The 23,459-nt window shown below is 36.0% G+C and overlaps 3 protein-coding genes across 4 annotated transcripts; all 3 read right to left on the bottom strand.

Moving 5' to 3' along the window:
- Nucleotides 1–1,644: 1,644 nt before the first annotated feature.
- Nucleotides 1,645–3,332, bottom strand: LOC149000407 (universal stress protein A-like protein). Its single transcript, XM_089140652.1, has 4 exons — nt 2,914–3,332; nt 2,538–2,629; nt 2,243–2,361; nt 1,645–1,989 (listed from the first exon to the last, which is right to left on the bottom strand). The coding sequence occupies exons 1-4, from the start codon at nt 3,137–3,139 to the stop codon at nt 1,914–1,916; spliced, it is 513 nt and encodes a 170-aa protein (XP_088996778.1). The 5' UTR covers nt 3,140–3,332; the 3' UTR covers nt 1,645–1,913.
- Nucleotides 3,333–4,943: 1,611 nt separating this feature from the next.
- LOC149000406 (universal stress protein A-like protein) lies at nt 4,944–6,506 on the bottom strand. 2 transcript variants are annotated; one of them, XM_089140111.1, is made up of 4 exons: nt 6,131–6,506; nt 5,807–5,898; nt 5,511–5,629; nt 4,944–5,297 (listed from the first exon to the last, which is right to left on the bottom strand). In XM_089140111.1, the coding sequence occupies exons 1-4, from the start codon at nt 6,357–6,359 to the stop codon at nt 5,222–5,224; spliced, it is 516 nt and encodes a 171-aa protein (XP_088996237.1). In that variant the 5' UTR covers nt 6,360–6,506; the 3' UTR covers nt 4,944–5,221. The 2 variants fall into 2 exon arrangements, with proteins under 2 accessions (XP_088996237.1, XP_088996238.1); XM_089140112.1 differs by having other exon boundaries at nt 4,952–5,297; nt 6,155–6,499.
- A 14,221-nt stretch (nt 6,507–20,727) lies between these two features.
- Nucleotides 20,728–22,951, bottom strand: NAGK (N-acetyl-l-glutamate kinase). The gene is made up of 2 exons (XM_089140965.1): nt 22,680–22,951; nt 20,728–22,229 (listed from the first exon to the last, which is right to left on the bottom strand). The coding sequence occupies exon 2, from the start codon at nt 22,075–22,077 to the stop codon at nt 21,004–21,006; it is 1,074 nt and encodes a 357-aa protein (XP_088997091.1). The 5' UTR covers nt 22,078–22,229; nt 22,680–22,951; the 3' UTR covers nt 20,728–21,003.
- Between the last annotated feature and the right edge of the window lie 508 nt (nt 22,952–23,459).

The raw sequence follows: 23,459 nt of genomic DNA, 5'->3' as shown, positions 1-23,459 counted from the left end.
AAAATACCAATTAATCAAATTCCATTTTTTGGAAAGTAAGGGTGGCATACATGTCCAAAACTCAATGGTAGAACACCAACAACGAGCCTTGTCCCAATTAAATAGGGTCGGCTACATGAATTCTTGCTTTCCAATTAGTTCTGTTTGAGGTCATGCTAGATACAAGACTTAAGCTTTGAATATCCGTTCTCACCACTTCTCTTAAGGTTACCTTAGATCTACCCCACCACCTCCGGTGGTGGTTTAGTGGTCCCTCCAAGTGGTTTGGTAAACCTCATGTCCTAGGTTCGAATCCCCTTGCTCTCATGTTTCTTGCATTGGACAGTTGTGTGCTCTTTGGCCTAAGCATGGAAGCTATCGGCTTCTATGGACTATATTAGGCCTCTAGTGGGGCTCCGTTGACGGAGCCAATGCATAGGGCTAATGCTTGCATAGGTCACACTCAATAAAAAATCTGAACAAAGCGGGGGGGCGCTAGGTCGTTGCTACTGCATCCCCTCTTTTATTTACCAAAAAAAAAAAAAAAAGATCTGCCCCTACCTCTTCAAGTTCCTTCAATCTAAATTATATCATTTTTTCATATAAGGGCATTTGTAGGACTCGGTTGAATATGGTCATGCCACCTCAAACTATTTTCTCGTAACTTATCATTTATTGGAGTAACTCCTAAATCAACTCTAATATGATTATTCATTACCTTATCCTTCATAGTTTTGTCACTCATTCATCTTAGCATCCTCATTTTTGATTATACTGAGTTTATCTATATGATTATTTTTAACAGCATAACACTCTGCACCATACATCATAGTTGGTCGAATGATGGCCATATAAAATTTTCTTTTAAGGTTTAAAGGAATACATTGATCACACAAAACCCCAGATGCACCTCTCCATGCCATCCACCCTATTTTAGTTCTTTGAAAAACATCATCATCTATATCACCTCATTTATTTATGATTGAACCAAGGTATTTAAAACAATTACTCTGAGGAATCTCCTTATCCTCAAGTTTCATCATCTCATCGTCTGTCCGATCATGACTAAGGTTACAAACTAGACATTTTGTTTTTGTTCTATTTAGTTTAAAGCCTCTTTATTCCAAAGTTGTTTCTATGATTCTAACTTGGTATTAGTCTCTACTTGAGTCTCATCTATCAACACAATATCATTAGCAAAAAGCATACATCAAGGAACCTTGTCTTAAATGTATTTGGTTAATTCATCCATTATAAATGCATATATTGGCGCGGGCCACAGGAACCCTTATCTTTTTTTTTTTTTTTTTATATATATATAATATATATATATATATATATGGGTATAGTTATATATATGATATAGCCCAACTGTATATTTATATATTCATATACTTATATATACCCACTATTCTTATACTTACATTGAACTATCATATATATCCTTAACTATATCCATATATTTACTTGCTGCACTTTTTTTTCTTTAATACTTGCCAAATTAACGCTCTAGAAACTCTATCATTAGTTTTTTCTAAGTCAATAAATATCATATGAAGGTCTTTTCCATACTCTCTATACCTCTCCTAATTAGGTAAATAGCCCCCATTATAGATCTTTCTGGCATAAACCCAAATTGGTTATGCATAATTGTGGTTAGGTATCTAAAACGGGTTTCAATTACTCTCTCATAATTTTATAGTATGGCTCATCAGTTTAACGTCTATATCGTTATTACAGCTTTGAATATAGATCCTTTGCGGCATAGCATCCAAAGCACACTGAAAGGCCTTGCAAGCCTAACAAGTAGCAACATAGATCCTTGCGTTCCAATCAGCAAGGAAAGAACAAAAGGAAACACACCAGAGCTTATCATACAACATAAGCAGGAAATATCTTAACAACACTACATAATTTCAAGTTCCTCAATGCTGTCAAGGTTTCTTTATTACAAAGACAGGGCATTTCGCGTTTTGAACGCAGTAGTTGCTCACACTTCCCATGAAAGCCCTGTTTCAAAAAGTTTGTTTCAGTAACTGAGGTTCCAACAAATGCAGCAACTAAACAAGAAACCTCTGAAAATCAAATTATAACATGAACAATACAGTGATTCTGCTTTGTTTATTAGTTTATGAAACACAAGCAATTTCTCTGTTTGCTAGCAAGTGAACAGATTCCATAAGAAAGTAATACAAGGAAATTTTCTCCATGCTGGTATGTTGAATTGGAATCAAACATGAATTTTAAGAAAACACAAACTAACCTTTTGAAGGTCCCCCTCCCATGGGTACCTAGAATAAGTATATCAATCTCCTGCTTCTCAACTGCATTACATATGGCCACTTTAGGATCTCCAATTTCTAAGATAGTTTCTGCAGTTACCTGTGAAAAGTAAAACAACAACCATTACAGAAAAAGAGAGATGATGTCTGATGATGAAAGGAAACCATGGTGGCTCAGAGATACTTTTCTCAAAATTGATACTTGCAACAACTAATACTAAGGAGGGGCTAAAGCATGAATAAACAACTACTTGTTTTGAAGTGAAGTGAACATACCCCCTGACTAGCACAGATTTCCTTAGCTTTTTTCAAGAGAGCTACTGAAACCCTTTTTTTAGTATCTTGGACAGGTTTAAGCATATCTGGATCTGTTACAAGAAGAATTTGCAAGAGTTGATCAGAAATTCTGGTATACCTGAGGAAATCATTCAAAGCCCCTCAAATAATTCTCCCACCAAATCAGAATCTGCATTTGAAAACATCAAGATTTCCAAGAAATAGGTTGTAATTTGAAACAAATTTTGAAATTTTGCACAACTTATAGAAAGAAAACCCAACCCAATAAGGGAAACAGTTGAATGCTACTCATGCCCTAGATTCTGGAAGAATTGCTTCGAATTGAGACCAACAAAGATAATGGCGAGTTCATAACTGTATACAGAAGCACCATACAAACGCGCAGAACCAAAAGAAGCAGCATAAATGTGACCAAGACTTGCAGTTGTCTGTACAGTGAAGATGACTAGAGAAGATCCTGAGAGAGTATCATGAAGATTGTCCAGTGCCCACTTAAAGGCATGATAGCTATACTCACTTTCATCAATTGCCACCATCACCTTCCTCTTCAGAGTAGTATTCCTTACCTGTTCCTCAGCCATTTAGTTTTCTTGGGTTTCAATAGATCCTGATTTCAACAGAAGAGAAGTAGTGAACTAGTTGAGGCAATTCTGGAGAGGCTTGGGAGCTATGGAAGGGTATTTGTATTGTTTTCTCTTCGTTGCTTGCTTACCCTGTAAGCAAAGAAATTCTAACTATAGTGGGCATGTACAGTTTCAGATTTCTTTGATGATTTTTTTCTTTTCTGTTTTTGGGTTGAAGATTTCAGTGCTGATGAAAAAGATGTATTGGCAGTTTCTAGTTTTTCTCAACCCTGTTAGTTAAAGTAGTTGGATTTGGAAAAATTTTCAACGGCCAGTCAATTCCTCTGGTTTTCCCACGTTAACAAAGGGTAATCTGCAACCGACCTTTAAATCTCAACAAATGGATTTTAGCTTTTCAGGCTCATCTGGTGAAGGAAAAATCCTATAATTCCATCTAATCAGATGACAAGAAATGCTGAAATGGTATCTAAACTATATTATGGGCCCCACAAAATTGAAATTATCCACATAGAAAAAGAAGTGAAAAGGATTCTTCTGGAGAAAAAATATTGACTTCAGATACCATTGAATGAGATAATCTTACCTCACAAGTCACAACAAGATTTTTGTTTGCTGTTCATGGCTTTCAGATTGTAAAACGCAGTATTTTCAAGAGTCAATGAATGTGGTCTCTTCCATCCACAACTACAACCGTTTTTTAAATTATCATGTGTACCCCAAAAATTTCATGAAACATCTACTTGGATTAACAGTAGGCTCCACATCATTTCTCAGGGACATGATTTTGAGATGTCGCAATAATTAGATCTGTAAACGGATCGAATTTGGCTCGAATATTCCAATATCCTAATCCGATTAACAAAACCGCTATCCAAATCCGATAAAAATTTAAAGAAGGCATCCAAATTCGAATCTGGAACTTTATCGAATATCCGATTTGATAGACTATTTGATTGTCGATTGGTTATTGTCATTTTTTTATTTCTAATTTCCGATTACTGGTTACTAATCACCGATTCAGATTGTTAGCCTCTTTTTTAGAGAAAAATGTTTAATACTTTACTCTAACCGAATAATTTCGAATTTTCGATTATCGGTTTCCGAATCTGATTATCATCTCTTTTCAAAGAAAAAAATGTTGAATATTGTTGGTGTTGAATTTATCGGGATCATAGACCACAATTCACACCAATCAGTTTAGATTTAGCTTGATCTGATCCAAGATCCACTCACACCTACAAGATCACTGAAGAACAATAAGAAACAGAGCCATTCAACTGGATTGGCGCTCTGTCTTTGATAGCCAAGTCAGTAAGATCGAAAGCCCTGTTGTTTCGAGCTCAAGTGAGCTCTAGGTTTTTGAATATCAAAGAGCGGGAGTTGTAGGGTTTTGAGTGAATGAGAGTGTGATACATTTTACTTGTGTATGATCTCTATATATAGATTTTCCTTACTGACCAGGTCTTGTCTGGGCCGTCAATCGAGTGCTATGAAATCAATGGTTATGATTAGATTCTTATGTGGCTCATGGTCCAATCTCATATCAAGTTTGGACTGCCGGTTGGTTTAACGTGCACTGGTGATAGATAATTTATCCACAACAAATACTTTACTCTATTCAAATAAAATTTTATCTGGATATTATCTGATTTGATAAGCAATTATCCGAATCCAAATCCAGTTTCTTAGCGGACAGATATGGATATTTTTCGGTAAGAAAAATTCCAGATACACACCCTTAAACGAATACGAATGCAAATTTGGAGACGGATTTCGACTATCCATTTACAGGTCTAGCTATAACATTACCTGATATATACTAAAACCCTTTCTAAAGAAAATATAGAGCAAACTTTTTTGATACCATATCGGTACTGTTACATTTTTACAAATAATATATGCCAATGGTGTTCCATAAAACAATAGGCTCCTTTGCCGCATAGCATCCAAAACACAACACATGGATTCTTGCACTCCAATCAGCAAGGAAAAGCCAAAAGAAACACACCAAAGCTTATCAAATGACATAAGCAGGAAATTATCTTTTAACAACATTACATAATTTCAAGTTCTCCAATGTCAAGCTTTCTTTATTACAAGGACAGGGCATTTCGCATTTTGAACACAGTAGTTGCTCACACTTCCCATGAAAGCCCTGTTTCAAAAAGTATGTTTCAGTAACTGAGGTTCCAAAAAATGCAACAACTAAACAAAGAAATCACTGAAAATCAAAATATAACATGAACAAAACAGTGATGCTGCTTTCTTTGTTAGTTTATGAAACACAAGCAATTTCTCTGTTTGCAAGCAATTGAATAGATTCCAAAAGAAAGTAATAAAACAGAGACTCTCAGAAACACAAACTAACCTTTTGAGGGGGCCCCTCCCATGGCTACCTAAAATAAGTATATCAATCTCCTGCTTCTCAACTGCATTACATATAACCACTTTAGGATCTCCAATTTCTAAGATAGTTTCTGCAATTACCTGTGGGAAGTAACACAACAACCATTACAGCAAGAAAGAGATGTGATGATTGATGATGCAAGGAAACCATGGTGGCTTAGAGATACTTCTCTCATAATGATATTGACAGAACAGGAAATACTAAGGAGGTAAAGCATGAATGCATCAACTACTTGTTTCGAATCGAAGTGGACATACCCCCTGCCTAGCACAGATTTCCTTAGCTTTTTCCAATAGAGCTTGTGAAATCCTTCTTTCAGTATCTTGGACAGATTTAAGCACTTCTGGATCTGTTCCAGGAAGAAATTTGCAGTAAGTTATTAGAAATCCTGATATATCTAAGGAAATGATTCAAAACCCCTCAAATGATTCTCCCATATGACCAAAACCCACATTTGAAAACATCAAAATTTCTAAGAAACAGGTTGGAATTTGAACCCAATTCTGAATTTCACACAAATTATAGAGGAAAAAAAATCCAACCCAAAACTAAAACCAACAAAGATAACAGCGAGTCATAACTGGTTATAGAAACAGCATACATACGTGCAGAACCGAAAGAAGCAGCATAAATGTGACCAAGACTTGCAGTTTTCTGTACAGTAAAGATGACTAGAGAAGATCCTGAGAGAGTATCATGAAGATTGTCCAGTGCCCACTTAAAGGCATGATAGCTACACACACTATCATCAATTGCTACCATCACCTTCCTCTGCAGAGTAGTAGTATTCCTTGCCTGTTCTTCAGCCATTTAGTTTTCTAGGGTTTCAAGAAATCCTGATTTCAACAGAAGAGAAGTAGTGAACTAGTTTGAGGCAAATCTGGAGAGGCTTGAGTGAGTTATGGAAGGGTATTTGTATTGTTTTCTCTTGGTTGATTGCTTAGCTCAGAAGGAAAGAAATTCTAACCATGGGAGCTTAGACAGTTTCAGTGATGTTGATTGTTGAAGGGTATGATTGGCATTTCTAGTTTTTCTCAACATCTGTTAGTTAAAGTAGTTGAATCTGGAAATTTGAATGGGCGGGACTTCCAACGGTCAGTCAAATTGAGTTTTCCCACGTTGACTAACGGCTAACTGTAACTGACGTTTAAAATCAATACTTTTTTTTTTTTAATTTAAATCAATAATTGGAGTTTAGCTTTTAGGCTTATCTGGAGAAGGAGAAGTCTAATAATCCCAGCTAATCAGATGGCGAAAAATGGTATCTAAAATGTATCTTCTGGGCCCCACAAGATTGAACTTATCCAAATATTAAAAGAAGTGAAAAGGATATTTTTCTACCAAAAAAATAAAAAATTCCAGTGACAGAATATTGACTTTTTATTTTCTTTTGCAAATATTGACTTGAGATTCCATCTCCAGTCTCCACCGAGTATTAAATTAGATAATCCTGCCCAAAAGAAAAGGTATTAAATAGAATAATATTTGTTTGTTATTATATCGCCCTCAGATTGTAACACGTGGCACTCCAAAGTCAACGATTATGATTTTTTCCTGCCTTATAATTATAACGGATATACATCAATTCGGATCATCACCCTGTCGTCTGTGCTCCTCGACATTATTACCACCACAAAATCGGTGGACCCATAGCTGAAAAATATTAAAAAAAAAAAAAAAAAACCCAATCACCCACCCCTGGGCCCTGTATTTTGGGGGTGGAAAAGCGGGAACACAGACCTGGACTCCATATACATAGCTGAACTGGTGTATAAATAAATTCTACCATTAAATATCTTGAATAAAATCTGAACCATTTATGATGGACGATTCAGATTTAATTCTATCAAATTTAATGGTAAGATTTTTAAGACCGTTCAACCAAGCAATTTACACAGTCGTTCAACCACCACCTTCCCTAATTATAGTTATTAAATTCTAAGGTATTTACATCTTGACCAAAAGAAGAGACACATCCACGTCACATTAGAAAAAGTTTATCAAATATATCTTATTTAATTAACATCAGTCTCCACGTTATTTCTTTGGGACATGATTGTGGGTTATCGCTACCGTGTTACCTCAAACATGCAAGATAACCCGTTTTAAAGAAAATAGTCTCTTTCTACATGATTGATTGATCATGTCAATGTGTTGATGAATCTGCACAAACACTTCAAAGGTTGTTGTAATCATGACACTTCGTCAGAGCTGAAACGTACTAGAGATATTTTCTTTAAGATATTTAGACACCCCAAATTATACAATACGGGTTCTCATTGTATCTTGATCCCAAGATCAATCAGCCCAAACCTTTAAGGTTGCATCCCAGAAAGATTACTTAAGGTGTAATCAGGTTATGTTTACTGCTTAACAGAGAGAAAGAGAGAAAGAAGAAGAGAAAATTCATATTAAAAATGAGCTCGAAAATGGGTTTATATAGAGCCTCAAAGGCGGTGGGTGAAAGGTTAAGGTCACCTCTCTTTGTGAGGATATCTATTCAGTTCAACTCTCTACAATAAAGTACCTATTCAGCTAAGCTCCCTAAGGAAAAGTAGACTTGTAAATGGATAGCCGAAATCCGCCTCTGAATTCACATTTGTATTTGTTTAAGGGTGTCCATATGTGAAAATTTTCTTACAAGAAAATATCCGTATTCGTCCATTAAGCAACCGGATTCGGATTCGAATAATTGCTTATCAGATAGGATAATATATCGGATAAAAAATTATCCGGATAGAGTAAAGTATTCAACATTTTTTTTCTCTGAAAATGGATGATAATTGGATTCAGAAACCGGTATTCGGATTCGGAAACCGGTAATCGGATATAAATAATTATCTGATTTGAGTAAAGTATTAAACATTTTTCACAAAAAAAGGACTGATAATTGGATTCGGATTCCGGTAATCAGTAATCAAAAATTGTAAATAAAAAAATGACAATTACCAATCAATAATCAAATAGTTTATCGGCTTGGATTATTATCGAATATCCGGTAAAGTTCCGAATTCGAATTCGGATGCCTTCTCTAAATTTATGCCAGATTCGGATTCGGATAACGGTTTTGCTAATCGGATTCGGATAGTGGTGTATCCAAGCCGAATCCGATCCATTTACAAGTCTAAGGAAAAGAAAAAAAAATGACAATTACCAATCAATAATCGAATAGTTTATCGGCTTGGATTATTATTGAATATCCGGTAAAGTTCCGAATTTGAATTCGGATGCCTTCTCTAAATTTATGCCAGATTCGGATTCGGATAACGATTTTGCTAATCGGATTCGGATTCGGATAGTGGTGTATCCGAGCCGAATCCGATCCATTTACAGGTCTAAGGAAAAGTATCTCTCTAACGGTATCTCTACATTTTCATCCAGTAGTGGACTTTCCGGATTATGGCCTATGACAAAATGGGCCTTTCGGATCAAGGTCGTTGATCCACGTCCCCCTTCCACCCAGCAGTGGGCTTTCCAAACTAGGACCATGACAAAATAGGTCTTCCGGATCAACGCCTATAACCCACATCCCAAGTCATATAGAATTATTAATATATAGCTACATAACCATTAGTAGGTCATTCCAGGGTTTAGGTTTGGTTAGCGTCGCACAAGGTTCGATCCTTAATCCTAAAAATATATTACATAGGTCTTTACTATATATAAACAAGATAATCAATTCATTTCTGTCCCATATGAAACTAAAGTTTCTATTATAGAAATCATAAGATAAAAGACATTATTAAAATATATATTTAAATAAAAACAAAAAATAATAAACATAAAGTTTCAAACATATTTCAACACAATGCCATATTGGTACCGTTACAAATTTACGAATAATCAATTGTCGAACCAATGTTATGGACTAAAAGCTATGCTATGAATAGAATTTTCATTTTAGGGTCTATGGAAACCTGACAAAATCAAGAATTCAATCTTTTGAAGATCTCTTAATAAGAGACTGGTAGATCTGAGGTACCCTTCATGATCAGTGAGCAGGTATAGTTGCCCTTAGGGTTTACACTTAAAGCATGCATTTTATCTACTCCCAATTCTAAAAACTCTATGATGACTTCAGCTGCGAAAAGTACTCGAGCGGCATAACAACAAAAAAGAAGGGTGCTGGAGCGTAAGGAATGAACTTTCGTTCGTTTCGCCCGGTTCGCTGGGCGCCGGAAAAAAAACTCTTTGGTTATATATTATATATATAATACACACCCACACATCAACGTCAATCTCTATGTAAAATTTTAAAAACATAAAATAATAATAGTCTGACTTTTTTCTCTGCAACTCATTAAAATAAAATTTAAAAAAATAATAAAAACACTTCAATGAGTCACAGCATGTACATGCAACCTGCAAAACATCGATTGAAAATTTAAAAATATAATAAAATATTGAACTTGTCAAATCAATATACTTATATTTATGTTTTGCTTTTTTTATTTTTTATAATCATGTGGTTTAACAACAGTCACGTGTGGCTCAAATTTCAAATAGCACTCAACCACAAATTAAAAAACACGAAAAATAGCAAGAAATACCGATATTTCGCCAGTTCGGCGATATGTTGCAAATATCGTTTCGCCCCTTGATATCGTTGCGCCAGGGGGCGAAACCACTGAATTTCGGCAAAATTAAGTTCCTTGCTCGAGCGTCTTATTCTTCTCTTTATCTTTTTTTCTTTTTTGCATAATAATGGTCTTTCCCGCCAAAGCTTTTTTCAAGAAAAAAAAATTTTGTTTAGATGTCAATCTGGTGTGAATGGTTGGCATTCCAAACACAACCTTTGCCACCTGGACGATGGAAATTTTTTCTTTTTAGAAAAAGATACATTGTTTAACATACGAAAATGTACATATTACAATAATAAGGTAGCCATCACATTAAAGTTGATTTAGAAATGAACCTAATACATGATGAGAGAAAATAGTTGGAAGATATACCGATCATGTTGAGTTATGAGCATAAATCGACCCTCACAATCCAAATCCACCTAACCACCTTGAGCCCAGGACATCTAGAATTATTCTAAAGAGACTAACGAAATCTTGTTATACGTCAATTTCTTCAAATTGAAATTTTGTGGACAAGTATACCTTACGATTCCTTGCACATCTGCAAGTTTCAAATCAAATAGATTGGACGATGTGGTAACATAAAGCATTCAAAGTTCAAGATTATTGGAGGAATGCATGCCAATATTTGGGTTATGAAGACCATACCATGTTTTTGAAAAAGATTGTGCAGTTAGAGAATGTTTTGCTTTAAAAGCTTGCCATCAAAGCCTTTAGGGTTTGTTTGGTTACTTGAGTCTAGAGATTTCAAATTTATGAAGCCATGGTTCATAAAATTAATTGTTTGGTTAGCTGAATCTTTTGAATAGCCTGAATCTTTCGAATGAAATTTGAAGATTCATCCTGAAGAAACATCTATGGAGTTATGGTTCAAATGTATAGCGCTTTTATAGTAGGTAAAATCTCTGAATTTCATCTCATACCCATAAATCTACAGATTCATATTTCTAGTGTAAAAAAGAGAATCCTTAGATTTCATGAATCCAGGAATTCACACAACCAAATGGGTATGAATATACTAGAAATTTCAAATCTCTGGGTTCATGTAACCAAACACTTAATCCGAACATGGTAGCTTTTGCTTATGATGGTAATCAAAAGATTCAACCTAGTAAATAAGCTTGGTTTGTAACCCTAATTACACTCAAAACAGAGAGAGCATGTAGAGACTCATGCACCAACTCATGATGTTTGATTACCGCAACTTGAAACACGGAAGACCAAAATAAGGTTGTAGCATGATATAACATCGAAGACCAAACCATCACGCATTAGATACATGATTTTGGGTTATCGCTGTCGTGTTATCTCAAACATGCAAGATGACGCGTTTTGAAGAAAATATAGTCTCTTTCAACATGATTGAACATGTCAATGCCAAATTGGTACCGTTACAATTTTACGAAATCAATTGTCGAATCAATGCCATAAACTAAAAGTTATATTGTGAAAAGAATTTTCATTTTAGGGTCTTTACAAACCTGACTAAATCAAGAATTCAATCCTTTGAAGATTTGTTGATGAGAGACTAGTAGATTTGAGGCACCCTTCATGATCAGTGAACAGGTATAGATGCCCTTAGGGTTTACACTTGAAACATGCATTTCACCTACTCCCAATTTCAAACATCAATGATGACTTCAGCTGTGAAAGGTACTTGAGTGGTATGACAACAAAAAAGAAGGCTGTTGGAGTGTCTTCTTCTCTCTGTTCATCCTTTCTGACAGGAATGGTGTTTCCCGCCAAAGCTTCTTTCCTGCCTTTTTCTGATAGAAAGAGAGAAAGAACATTCTTTAGGGTTAAGATTTGGACCCCAACAAAAAAATTTTTGTTTAGATGCCAATTCGGTGGGAATGGCTTGCATTCCAAACACAACTTTTGCTACTTGGATGATGGAGAAATTTTTTTTCTTTTTACTGATAGAGAATGAAATGCAAAACCCCAAATCAGCTAAGAATGATAAATGCAAGCAGGAATCAAGAGAACAACTAATCTGGCTAGGTGTCTAAGTGCTTGAGACTGTAATTTTGTAAACAACTAGACCTCACAGATCCTTAAAAAAACATATTTGATCAAGTGGTAGTGTAAAGCATTCAAAGTTCAAGTTCATCTCTTAGTGGTAGCAAACAGAATTAGGTCATTGAGCTTTCTATAGTTGGGGACATCTACAATTTGTCTAGAGAGACCAACTAATTTAGTTATATGTCAATTTCTTGAAACTGAAATTTTGTGAACAAGTAAACCTTAGGATTCCTTGAACATGCAAGTTTGAAATCAAATAGATCAGATGACGTGGTAACATAGAGCATTCAAAGTTCAAGATTATTGGAGGAATGCATGCCAACAGTTGGGTTATGAAGACCATCCCATGTTTTTGACAAAAGATTGTGCAGTTAGAGAATGATTTTGCTTAAAAAGCTTGCCATCAAAGCCTTTAGCATCTTAGTGCATCCCTCTCTGAAAAAAGAAAGAGAACAAGAAATTCAGAACATGGTAGGTTTTGCTCATGATGGTAACCAGAAGATCCAACCTAATAATAAATAAGCTTGGTTTGTAGCCCTAATTACACTCAAAACACAGAGAGCATGTAGAGACTCATGCACAAACTCATGATGCTCGATTACGATAACTTGAAACACGGAATGGCATGATATAACATCGGAGATCAAACCATCTAACATTAGAAGTGATAAATAGAAATCCATCAAAACAGCAGTCAACATCATAACATAAATGCAAACAGGATCTTACAAAGAGTGATACCTCCGGGTGACTTTGGTCGAAAAATCAAAGCTGAATCTGTTGTCTGTGAGAAGTAATTGAAGAACCATGCAGGTAGAGCAAACATACTTAGATAAGGCATTTTTGTTAGGCAAGCATGAGCATACATTCATGTGCAAGAAACCATACTTTTTCTCTCATTTACTCAAAAGAATGAACAGTGACTAGGTTGTCTCTTCAAGTTTGCTCTCCAACTCCTCTTTTTATTGAGATCTAACTACTACATCAAATTTTTGGGTTTTTAGTTTCTACTTTTCTTGCTGTAATTTCAGCTTTTTCTACTTATTGAATGCTATATCTGAAAAAGGAGTTATATGAATTCTTCCCTCGAATTTGAAGATCATTACAATATCTTCGAACATATCTGAAGGTTCAATGTGATTATCTTCAGGTTGGCCAACATCAAAGAAGAGACTTTACCATCATGGAGTGGCTTTTTGCTAGAACAATGAGAAAGAAATTCAGTATGATGTCAGAGAAGCAAAATGTACAAGATCACACACATAGATTTCTTGTAGCTAATATAAACATGAATGAAAGCTTTATCAAGGCATTTCGTAAAGATCTGGGATAAACACATTATAAGTAGTCCAAATTGACAAGGAATAAATAGTAGTAACACTACACCATCATTCCCTTTTATCAAAACTAAAACATAATCTCAAAACTGAACCAGCCACCAAAATGAGGTTTTACCAGGTGATCAGTGCAATTCAGTACAAAATAAATTCTTTTGGAACATATCATAAGGGAATTAAATATAAAGGTGGGGAATGTTGGTGGGGGAACACAACGTAACAACTTGGTGTAATTGCTAATTGGTGCAACCTAGGGTTCCAAAACCCTAACTCGGTTAGCAGGGCCCCATCCCAAGTGATAAAATCCAAAATAAAATGAACAGTAGCCCTTCCATAATCTTCAGAACAGCAAGGGACTAAATTAGAAGAAAGAAAAAAACCCTGGGACCAATATGCAAAAATTTCAACCAGAAAGGAATTTCTGGAACTGAATCTTAGAGAAGTGAGGGAAATTAAAGAACACAGAAGGGGGGGGGTTTAAAAGATCACCAATCTGCCATATTGAAAATATAAGAATTGCTTCTTCGACCTCTAAGACAACTGCAAACCACAACAAAGTCAGACCTCTTCAGTTAGATTCAGCAATCAAACCATTCAACCAAACTCCACAGGGTTTCAGACTTTTTTTTCTCCTAACCCACTGCATTTTAATCCCAATCCACAGTCGCCCAAACCAGTAGACAGAAAATTTTATGAAATTCTTGCGAGTAATATCAAACACAAGCTTCAGAACCAGACTAGTCCAGCTTTCTAGTTTATAGTAGACTTAGGCAGTGCTCAAAGAGTATCAATGAAAGAAGAAGAGATGGAACATAGGCTTAACTGATTTCTACCTTGGTTCTGGTTATATCATGTAGAAGTGTCAACCGATCAGTCCTGGTCAGTTTCTGTCAGGCCGGATTGCACCACACCACATCAAACTTTTACCCCATGGCCACCCGATCAAATAATTGGCCTGCATACCTCAGGCATGAATACAACCCATTTCAGCAGATCAGTTACCAGGCTAACAGTAATTTAAATGGGCTGTTGTAGCATATGCCTACAAAGCTCATACTCAAGCAGGGGAAAGAGAAAGGGTAGGGAACAGAACTCTGGAAGATCTGATAGAACTCAAGCTGAGGAAATCGAATTTCTCTTAGGCCTCTCATTCTTTCCTGCTGTTGAAAATTCATGACACCCAAACCCATGGCTGGATTCTAGCCTTGATAAAGGTACCTATGGAATCAAATTTATCATATATAATACCCCTCCTGTCTGGAGAAAATGCATCAAATATTAATAGGAATTACTAAGCTAAAAACTATGTTGTCAAAACGACAGAAGCACCATAGCAGTCACATGAAGATCTCACTCTTAGGGATAAATTAAGCAACTGCTTAAAGCCCAGCATAACATGAAAAGAATTACAGGGTTGTCTTGAGATGTAATAAATTCAGCAGATACCCATCACATATACTACTCATAATTACAATAAATGTAACTTGATTGTACAGTTTCCTAGCGATAGCTCTGGATCTACTTTCTACTACCATAAATTCTTGGAAATGTTTTTAATAACAAGATACTCATTTTCCTAGTGTACAATGTGCCTGCGCCATGCCACAACAACCTCTAGTAATATTATAATTGTCACACTTACCGAATTGTAGAACACATATCTTTCTTTCCACGAGAAAGCAAAACCATGAAGAAATTAATAACACCAGAGCCCTACAAACTGCATAAACCATCAAAGTTTAAAAAGTTGTAATCAGATAGGAAAGACACTTAAAATCAAGATTGAGTTTCCTATTGATTCAAGCCTGCAGAAGCAAGCAGCAAGTTTTTTCCACCTAAATGTAATCCAATTCGTTTGATTAGATGATCTTGAGGCCCGACTGCTTAAAGGTTTTGCATGACAGCTTCTCTTTGTCAAATCCAGAAGCCATGCAATTCATAACTCTTACAAACTGGATCCACATTGAAAATAATTAGGTGCATCCCATCAAATGCCAGGTTTTAGCCATTGCTAAATATCATCATTATCTGATATTGATACATATTAAGCCATCTTATATATTGGAAAACAAAGTTTCAAATTGAACAAATCAACATCCAAACAGATTAAAATAAAATATGACATAAAAAACCAGCCCAGTGAGCTTCAGTAAAAAGGAAACAACAGTCTATGTTAAGACTTAGGAAATCTGAAATCCTGCCTAGCCAAGGCTTGAACCACTTTAAAGTAACTAATGAATCACATTGCAGAGCATTAGTACCAGAAAATTAGACGAAATTTATATTCCATTCAAATACGAAGAGGCTTGTGTATGGTGTTTCAGGAGCCATTTATCTGATGCTATAACCAAGAAAACTAGAAAGAAAATTATACCATGCATAGTCAATCAAGATGAGGCTCATGTTAGTGTTGCAGTAGCTGTGGTTCTGATGGCATCTCACATGCCCCGAAACTGCGATAGCTTCTGCACAAAGTATAGCTCTAAATACATTTAGACCAGATTCTAATTCATCCATAAAAATTAATTCATCCAAAAGAAAAGACTGGATTGCAAGAAGGCTTACCACCAACAAATTCCAAGCTAAGTGATAGAACAAGTAAGAGAAATAAGAAACACCCACTCACTAAACAAAAGTTGCACTACAAACAATTGAAGAATTTTCTACTCCAGTAGCACTAATGACAACACACCATTTCACATCTTGTAGAACACCAACCGAATCATTGGCATTATCAATAGGTTCGGCTTTTAAGGAATTTAAAATGAATAATGTTAAATATAAGAATCTGAGAAAAGAGAGAGATTACTATTAACAAAAAGTATAAATTAAAATTTGCAGATACTACCTTAAGTTTCCATTGCAAACATCTAACCTCAGAAGCAAATAATGCTCCAGCATTTGTTGGCAGTCACTTATTTTGGTATCTGTCAGTAATTCTATGTCCAAGACCAAAAGTCAATTCTAAAGCAATTGTTGACGCCAGAATGGACAATAATCCCGTGTCATCAAAGCAACAGCATGATATTTTGGCACATGCACCTTACAATAGGACAGTACTTTAAAGTAATTCATATGAGACTTGGCTCATCCAGATACAAGTTCAACTTAAATTTAGCTCCTCTTTTACAATTCTTGGAGCTCTCATACTATCAGACATGGCTAGATCCTGTAGAACATAAGAAACAACATGAAGAACATCAGTTAAATATTATACATAATAAAAATTAAAAACTGAATGATACATACCTCTCATTCTGAAGCAGTCCAACGGTCCAAGCCTAGTGGTGACAATATTAGCTGTACTTGTCTGGAGTGGATGAACCCTACGTTCAGATTAAATGCCCCTCTTATAGGATCCCAAGTAACTCAAATAAGAGAAATCAACAGAAGCATACCTACTAAGATGGAGATCAAACTTCAGTACCCTCTCACAAACAAATAAGATCGACAATTTTCAATATTTAAAGAATAATTAAATATGAAACATAAAGTTCAGGAAACAAAAAGATTCTAATTATCTCAAGATCAAAGAAGCAGATTAGCTTGAAAAGGTGGTGAAGCTCCCTTCTTTGCTGGTTAATGCAACTCCTAAAATATGAATAAGGACAGAATAGAAATAATTTGAGAAACTTCAGGTCTGGATTCAAGCAGGAAATAATAATGGAGAAACTTAGTAAATTCACTCCAAAGTCTGGTCAAAGGTTTTTATAGGGCACCCATTGAATGCCCCATAGTCTTGCCTTGATTGATGGACTGATCCAAGTCAGATGGGGATAGATTCAGACCGTCTCTCAAACAGAGCTGGCAAATGTTAAGAAAAGCCTTCTCCAATGAAATTCAACACAAAGCGCAGACTTTTGAAATTAAGGACTCTCACACTTTGTTAAATGAAATGAACAAACTCTGCAATGTTTCTAATCCACTGAACTACAACTGCAGCTAGCCACCACATAAATTGAGTTGGAAGTAAATCGGTGTACCATTTCTCTTCTTTTTCCACCATCCCTCTTTCTCTAGCAGGTTTGAGTCCCTCAGTCTCAAATCACCATGCTACTGGTGCTTGGAGTTCTGCTTCACAATGAAGCAATCATCTGAGCTTTTGAATCCTTTAGTTGTATCACTTTGAATATTCTGCATCTTGCAAAAGGACAACCTCAGGTCTAGAACACCTATAAGAACCCATAAAGCAGTACACCTGCATAACGATGTCCCCTTAACAAGCTAAGACATATCCGCAATCAGATTGCATTGTGTCCAGCATTCGAATTGGCCAATGACATCTAACCGGAAGGTTTCTATCAGAACAAAATTGGCAAATCCGTCATCGCTAAAACTTAAAAGCCTAACCTAACTTGTATTGTAATCCTTGATAACATCAGCAACATGCCTGTACAACAACTTCACTACCACTGTCTTGATGTAGATATCGATCAGTCGCACAACAAAACAATGAATGACAGTTATGAAAATAAAAATAAAAAAAGGGAAGAGAGAGAGAGAGAGAGAGGAGTTCGCATAACAAGATCATCACCCATTACATTAGTTCACATTTGAGCTGTTTTTGAATGCCAGAGGTGCGAAAGTGAAGCTCAGCATGGCAAATGTTAAAACTCACTCACTGATGACAGTATGCTGACCTGGGCGACCAGAACTTGTGCAAGATAATCCTAGTAATCTATCAGAACTAATAAAATGAACAAAAGGCACACTGGAATATTATGAGAATATTATCTATATCAATTCAAATTTAAGTCTCGAAACTGAAAGATGAAGCAACGGGTGGCAAAATTAGCTTATGCTGTCCTTCATTAATTGGACATCATGAATGTTGCCCGCAGAAATGGACTCTTACGTACAAGAAAAGAGGAGAGGGTTGACACCAGGAATCCACCCTCTTACTGAATTCACAAAGCTCAGGGGAGTTACCAAGGTTGAATAGCTGAAATACAAATAGAGAACAAACTACTTATGAGTCAATTCGCACATGGTAAAAGAAATTATTCAAGCTTACTAAGATACTCTGCTCCTAACATCCAGGATGGTACAACTTTATATTAACCCTTTTTATTGTTTTCTTCTAACTACAGATCATGAGAAGCAGACTTCAACAGCCATATGGAGTGTCCACAAATAGACATACAAATTTGTATCCACCAATGAAATGATCCAGGAGGACCATGATATGGATTTGAAAAAACAACCAGATGATGGAGGTGCAGATTGAGTTTTTATCTTGTCTGCCTTTAGTAAGTACTCATCAAATGCATATACTACCGGTTTCATGTATGTTCAGATTGCCAATATAAACATTCTTAATTTTCTCAATTAACCCATTCAAGATCCAATTCAATGGAAATACATGAGAATGATAACTCAGAATTTTTCAGTAGTCTGTGCAAATAAAAACTGAGTAAGTTCTTGGTCCAAGAGTATGACCTAAACGAGCCCTGCTAGGAGTCTTCACTCTCCTCCGCATATGAAAAACTATCTCTGTTTCTTTGTTTTGAGGAGGAAAGAGAGACACACATGGTGTGCTGGCAAAGACCACACTCCTTAGCAGAAAGTAACTTCCCTAAAGACAGAATCACTTATTTGAGATTAAACTGAGGAATAAAAGGTTGATTGCTTGTTTTGCAAATTCTAAATTGATAGAAGCTTCTGACAAACCCAAAACTTAAACTGGAAAAGAAGAAAATGTCCATATTCAGAAATATTGTAATATAGACTTGTAAAATATATTCAGTATCTCCAATAGTTGAGGAAGTAACTGCTTCATTAGAAGGTAAATGGGAGTATTAATTTGTCCATTACTTAGTTTCTAAACCAGCATGTAGCAATAACCTGATAAATTTGAAATAAGTACAAGGCAGAAATATCTCAAACAATACCATCTTCAGCAGAGGTTAACCATTGAAAACATAAATTCAGGGAAACGGTCAATTAGAGAAAGCGGATAAGTGGAAATTGAAAAGTGAGATCTGCAAATAAGAGATTTAAAGGACATAATAGATAAAAAGTGGGTTTTGTATATAAAAATGGTGCTTAAAATTGATAGAAGTACATGGAACGTTTCTCTGATGAAAGTTTACAGTTGATTTTGATCCAGCTTCCAAGGGACTCTCTGTTATGATACAACCACTGAATAACCAAAACATCAACACTTTCAGCAATAAGATGAGTCCATCAGTCCATGGTTGCGTAAATAAATCAAGAACCACTTTACTGCACATACATATTTAAGATGCATACTCATGTACATCCATTTCACCCAAAAAGAAAAAGAAAAAGAAATACATATTAAAGCACATATACTGAATAGTAAGACCAAAAACATTTCATGATGGGATAAAAGACTATAAGAATTTCATTTCGGTCTCCAATTCAAATGATCAGGGGACTGAAATTCAAAGCTAAGATTTAGGTCCACCATGGTTAATTACATTTTGGTTGAACCAATTTCAAGGAGGTATGAGTTGAAGCTTTGGGCAAGGATGTAGGTCTGCAACCCCTTGTACAGTTGTACATATCACTAGAATGCTCATATAAACCAAGGTTTTTCTTATTAATCGGATCTTTGTTTTACTTTCTCTGGGTGACTACCACAGCTATTTCAGTTTATCACACGATAAAATCAGATATCCCAAGCTTCTCATCTATGGAACCAAAAAATTGCACTTGGTCACCAAGTAAGTTTAGTTGGAGGTGGACATGTCTGTACCTGATGTGCTTGTTTAGTTCAAGGACCTAGACATGACCCTAGGATCAGCGAAATCTCTGTTGCCAATTCTGGCAACATTAGCACAATCCAGAGGGAAAATCTAGAACATTTTGAATAAATGGTCCATGGTGTGCAATTTCTTTCTTCTTTTTTGTCAAATTTACCCTATCAAGAAGCAAACACAACCAAACATATTATCTAGAGATGTCAATGGATATCTTAAAATTTCAGATTTGATCCGAATTTAGTATATATTTCCTCATATATTTTAGCTATAGCAATTTCTTTCTTCTTTTTTGTCAAATTTAACCTATCAAGAAGCAAACACAACCAAACATATTATCTAGAGATGTCAATGGATATCTTAAAATTTCAGATTTGATCCGAATTTAGTATATATTTCCTCATATATTTTAGCTATGTTACCAAATACCATACATAGATTCAGATATAAACATACTCAATTAAAAAGTATCTGAAATAATGAAAAGAATATAGATAATTATTTGATAACCCATACTTTAAATATATGGCCAAATCGGTAGTAATTGCATTTTAGTCATGGAAGAAAATTTTTAATATGTTATAATTATTATGAGTTAATATCACTGGAATTATTACTAACTGAAGAAGATTCCCAAGCAAAAAACCACAAAAAAGAAAAGTTGACATAAGTCAGATAACATTATTTCCACTCAAAAAAAGCAAGAAAATACTAATACAAACTCCACTACTGCCTCATTACACTTGCAGTTTTGCAGTTCTCATTCACTGTTTGAGTATCCCTCCCATTACCCGGTTATCATTGTTCCAGCTCCTTCATCTGTTAGGATCTCGAGAAGCAGTGAATGCGGTTTTCGACCATCAATGATACTTGCTGTCTTCACTCCTTGCGCCAGTGACCTGACACAACAGTTCACCTTCGGAATCATTCCACCAGCAATCTTTCCTTCATCCACCATCCTCTTCACTCCTTTAATATCAATCTCCTTCACCAAACTCTTCGGATCATCCTTATCTTCCAAAATTCCAGCAACGTCAGTCAACAAAATTAGCTTCTCTGCTCCCAATGCTGCTGCCAATTCTCCAGCCACTGTGTCAGCATTAATATTGTATGCCTGCCCATTTTCATCAGCAGCAACAGAAGCAATAACAGGGATGAAATCATCGGCAATAATTGACCGGAGGATGGATGGATCTACCCCTGCAATGTCACCAACAAAGCCAAGTTCAGCCGATTTGGCATTTGGTCGAGCCATCAACAGGCGGCCATCTTTGCCTGATAGGCCAGCAGCAGTAGCACCAGCCTTGTTGATGAGAGTAACTAACTCCTTATTGACTTTGCCCACGAGGACCATTTCAACAAGTTCCATAGTGGCCGAGTCAGTGACCCGGAGACCATTGAGGAAATTGGGTTTGATGCCTAGCTTGCCGAGCCAGGAGTTGATTTCAGGGCCCCCACCATGGACGAATACAGGGCGGAGGCCAACACAGGAAAGAAGGACAAGATCATTGATGACTGAGGTTTTGAGGGCTGGGGATTTCATTGCTGCACCTCCGTATTTGACAACAATGGTTTTACCTCGAAATTTTTGGATGAATGGAAGGGATTCTGAGAGGATATCGACTCGGATGTGAGCTGGGGTTTGAGATGGAGCTGCAATTGTGGATACAGGGGCTGTTGTTGATTCTGCAGTTGAAAGTGATGATTTGATGACTGGAGCAGTGAGGTGTAAAGGAGTGGGTTGTTTTCTGGTAGGGGTGAGGATAGTGGGTTGAAAAGTAAGAGCTTTGTGGTTTGGGATTTTGAGGGCTTTGGAAATGGAAGGAGAAGAGGAGATTGTTGGTGGGTTTGTGGTGAACATCTTTTCTTTCCTTCCTGCGACTGCTATATTCTCCCTTTAGACTACAGCCCACAAGGTATTTGCTGAAACTACTCGCAGAGATTTCGGGATAGGAAGCACGTTACGCCGGTAAGGATCAGAAATAGTGACAGTAGAGCGACAGCCTGCTCAACCTGTATCATATAATAATTATCATTAATTTACAAATGGAAATCAGAAGACAAAAGATTTAAAAACGGAAGTCCAGAACAGAATCTGTATGATTCTTAAATCGCATAAAAGATTTAACAGAACAAACACCATTTGTGTTCTTTCTTCGTTTGTTTTCAGCTACATGTACTAAAAATTGATTTTTGCATGTATCTGCCCAGTACCCAGAATCTAAATATTTCAAAAACCTAATTTTTATCAATCGGACTACCTCAATGATCACAGAAGCAGAATGACTGACTTCAAGATGCACAAAATTAGTTAAGCAGAAACCGAACTGCCCACTTATCAATCCCGAGCATTACAAATTGGGAATCAAAACTACCACGGGAACTATCTTCTCAAGGATAAAACAGCAAGAATTCGAGATTGAGAATCGCATGGAAAGAGAGAGAAAAGAGAAAATCTCAAACCTGATTTCTGGTAGAGCCGCCGCTTATGAAGAAGGAGCTTCTGCAGTAAGAGTCAAGTTCAAACGACAATTTATACAATGTGCTATTGTGAGGGACCAACGAAACCAAATAATTCTGCTTACTTCTTAAGGAGTAGAACACTTAAGAATCTGATGCGAAAGCTGAAACCCAAATCTAAAGTTGCAGGTTTTAAGCATTTTAAGTTGGATTTCACTGATCCAGGGTTTTCTTTTACACTAAAATCCTGTGGTTGATGCTTCAACATAAAATTGACAAAGATCCACCCTACGGTCATTAAATGGAAGTAAAGAGGTATATATGAAAACAATAATTTATTTATTTTTTTGGGTGAAAAAATAAGAATGCCTTTCGTCTCAAGTTTATTGTTAAATGAAAAAAAAAAAAAAAAAAAACCGCACACCTATATAAAACGTTACGTTAGAGATTAAATTACCAACGGGGTTGGCTCAAGTGGTAAGCAGCTTGGTTCGCTTAAACAAGATTTCGGTATCGAATCCTTGTGGGTTCAATCCTTACCGGCGGCATATGTAATTATCCCAACCCCAATTTTCCTATATATAAAAAGCGCCTTTGTTACAAAAAAATAAGATTTCGGTATCAAATCCTTGTGGATGCAAAAAATCTTCACTGAGAAACTCAACCATCATAGCCATGTGTGCGACGCAGGTCGAACACCGGTTTATAAACCGGGTTTGGCAACAAAAAATTAAAAACAAAAAAACTTGATTTTAAATTAAAAAATTCTTATAATAATCTTTT

The sequence above is a fragment of the Hakea prostrata genome, chromosome 11 (genome assembly GCF_041222555.1).
Source record: "Hakea prostrata isolate BN-2017 chromosome 11, UWA_Hpros_2, whole genome shotgun sequence".
Classification (NCBI taxonomy): Eukaryota; Viridiplantae; Streptophyta; class Magnoliopsida; order Proteales; family Proteaceae; genus Hakea; species Hakea prostrata.
Note: the sequence above shows the minus strand (reverse complement) of the source record. Positions and strands in the feature narration are given on the sequence as shown.

What these genes read in the sequence shown, in the direction of transcription:
- LOC149000407 (XM_089140652.1), bottom strand. Translation starts at nt 3,139, where the DNA reads ATGGCTGAGGAACAGGTAAGGAATACTACTCTGAAGAGGAAGGTGATG. An exon ending in AAATCTGTGCTAGTCAGGGG is followed by an intron (nt 2,362 to 2,537) that starts GTATGTTCACTT and finishes TACTTTTCACAG; the next exon opens with GTAACTGCAGAAACTATCTT. An exon ending in GGGAGGGGGACCTTCAAAAG is followed by an intron (nt 1,990 to 2,242) that starts GTTAGTTTGTGT and finishes TTTTTGAAACAG; the next exon opens with GGCTTTCATGGGAAGTGTGA.
- LOC149000406 (XM_089140111.1), bottom strand. Translation starts at nt 6,359, where the DNA reads ATGGCTGAAGAACAGGCAAGGAATACTACTACTCTGCAGAGGAAGGTG. An exon ending in GTATGCTGTTTCTATAACCA is followed by an intron (nt 5,899 to 6,130) that starts GTTATGACTCGC and finishes TTCCTGGAACAG; the next exon opens with ATCCAGAAGTGCTTAAATCT. An exon ending in AAATCTGTGCTAGGCAGGGG is followed by an intron (nt 5,630 to 5,806) that starts GTATGTCCACTT and finishes TACTTCCCACAG; the next exon opens with GTAATTGCAGAAACTATCTT.
- NAGK (XM_089140965.1), bottom strand. Translation starts at nt 22,077, where the DNA reads ATGTTCACCACAAACCCACCAACAATCTCCTCTTCTCCTTCCATTTCC.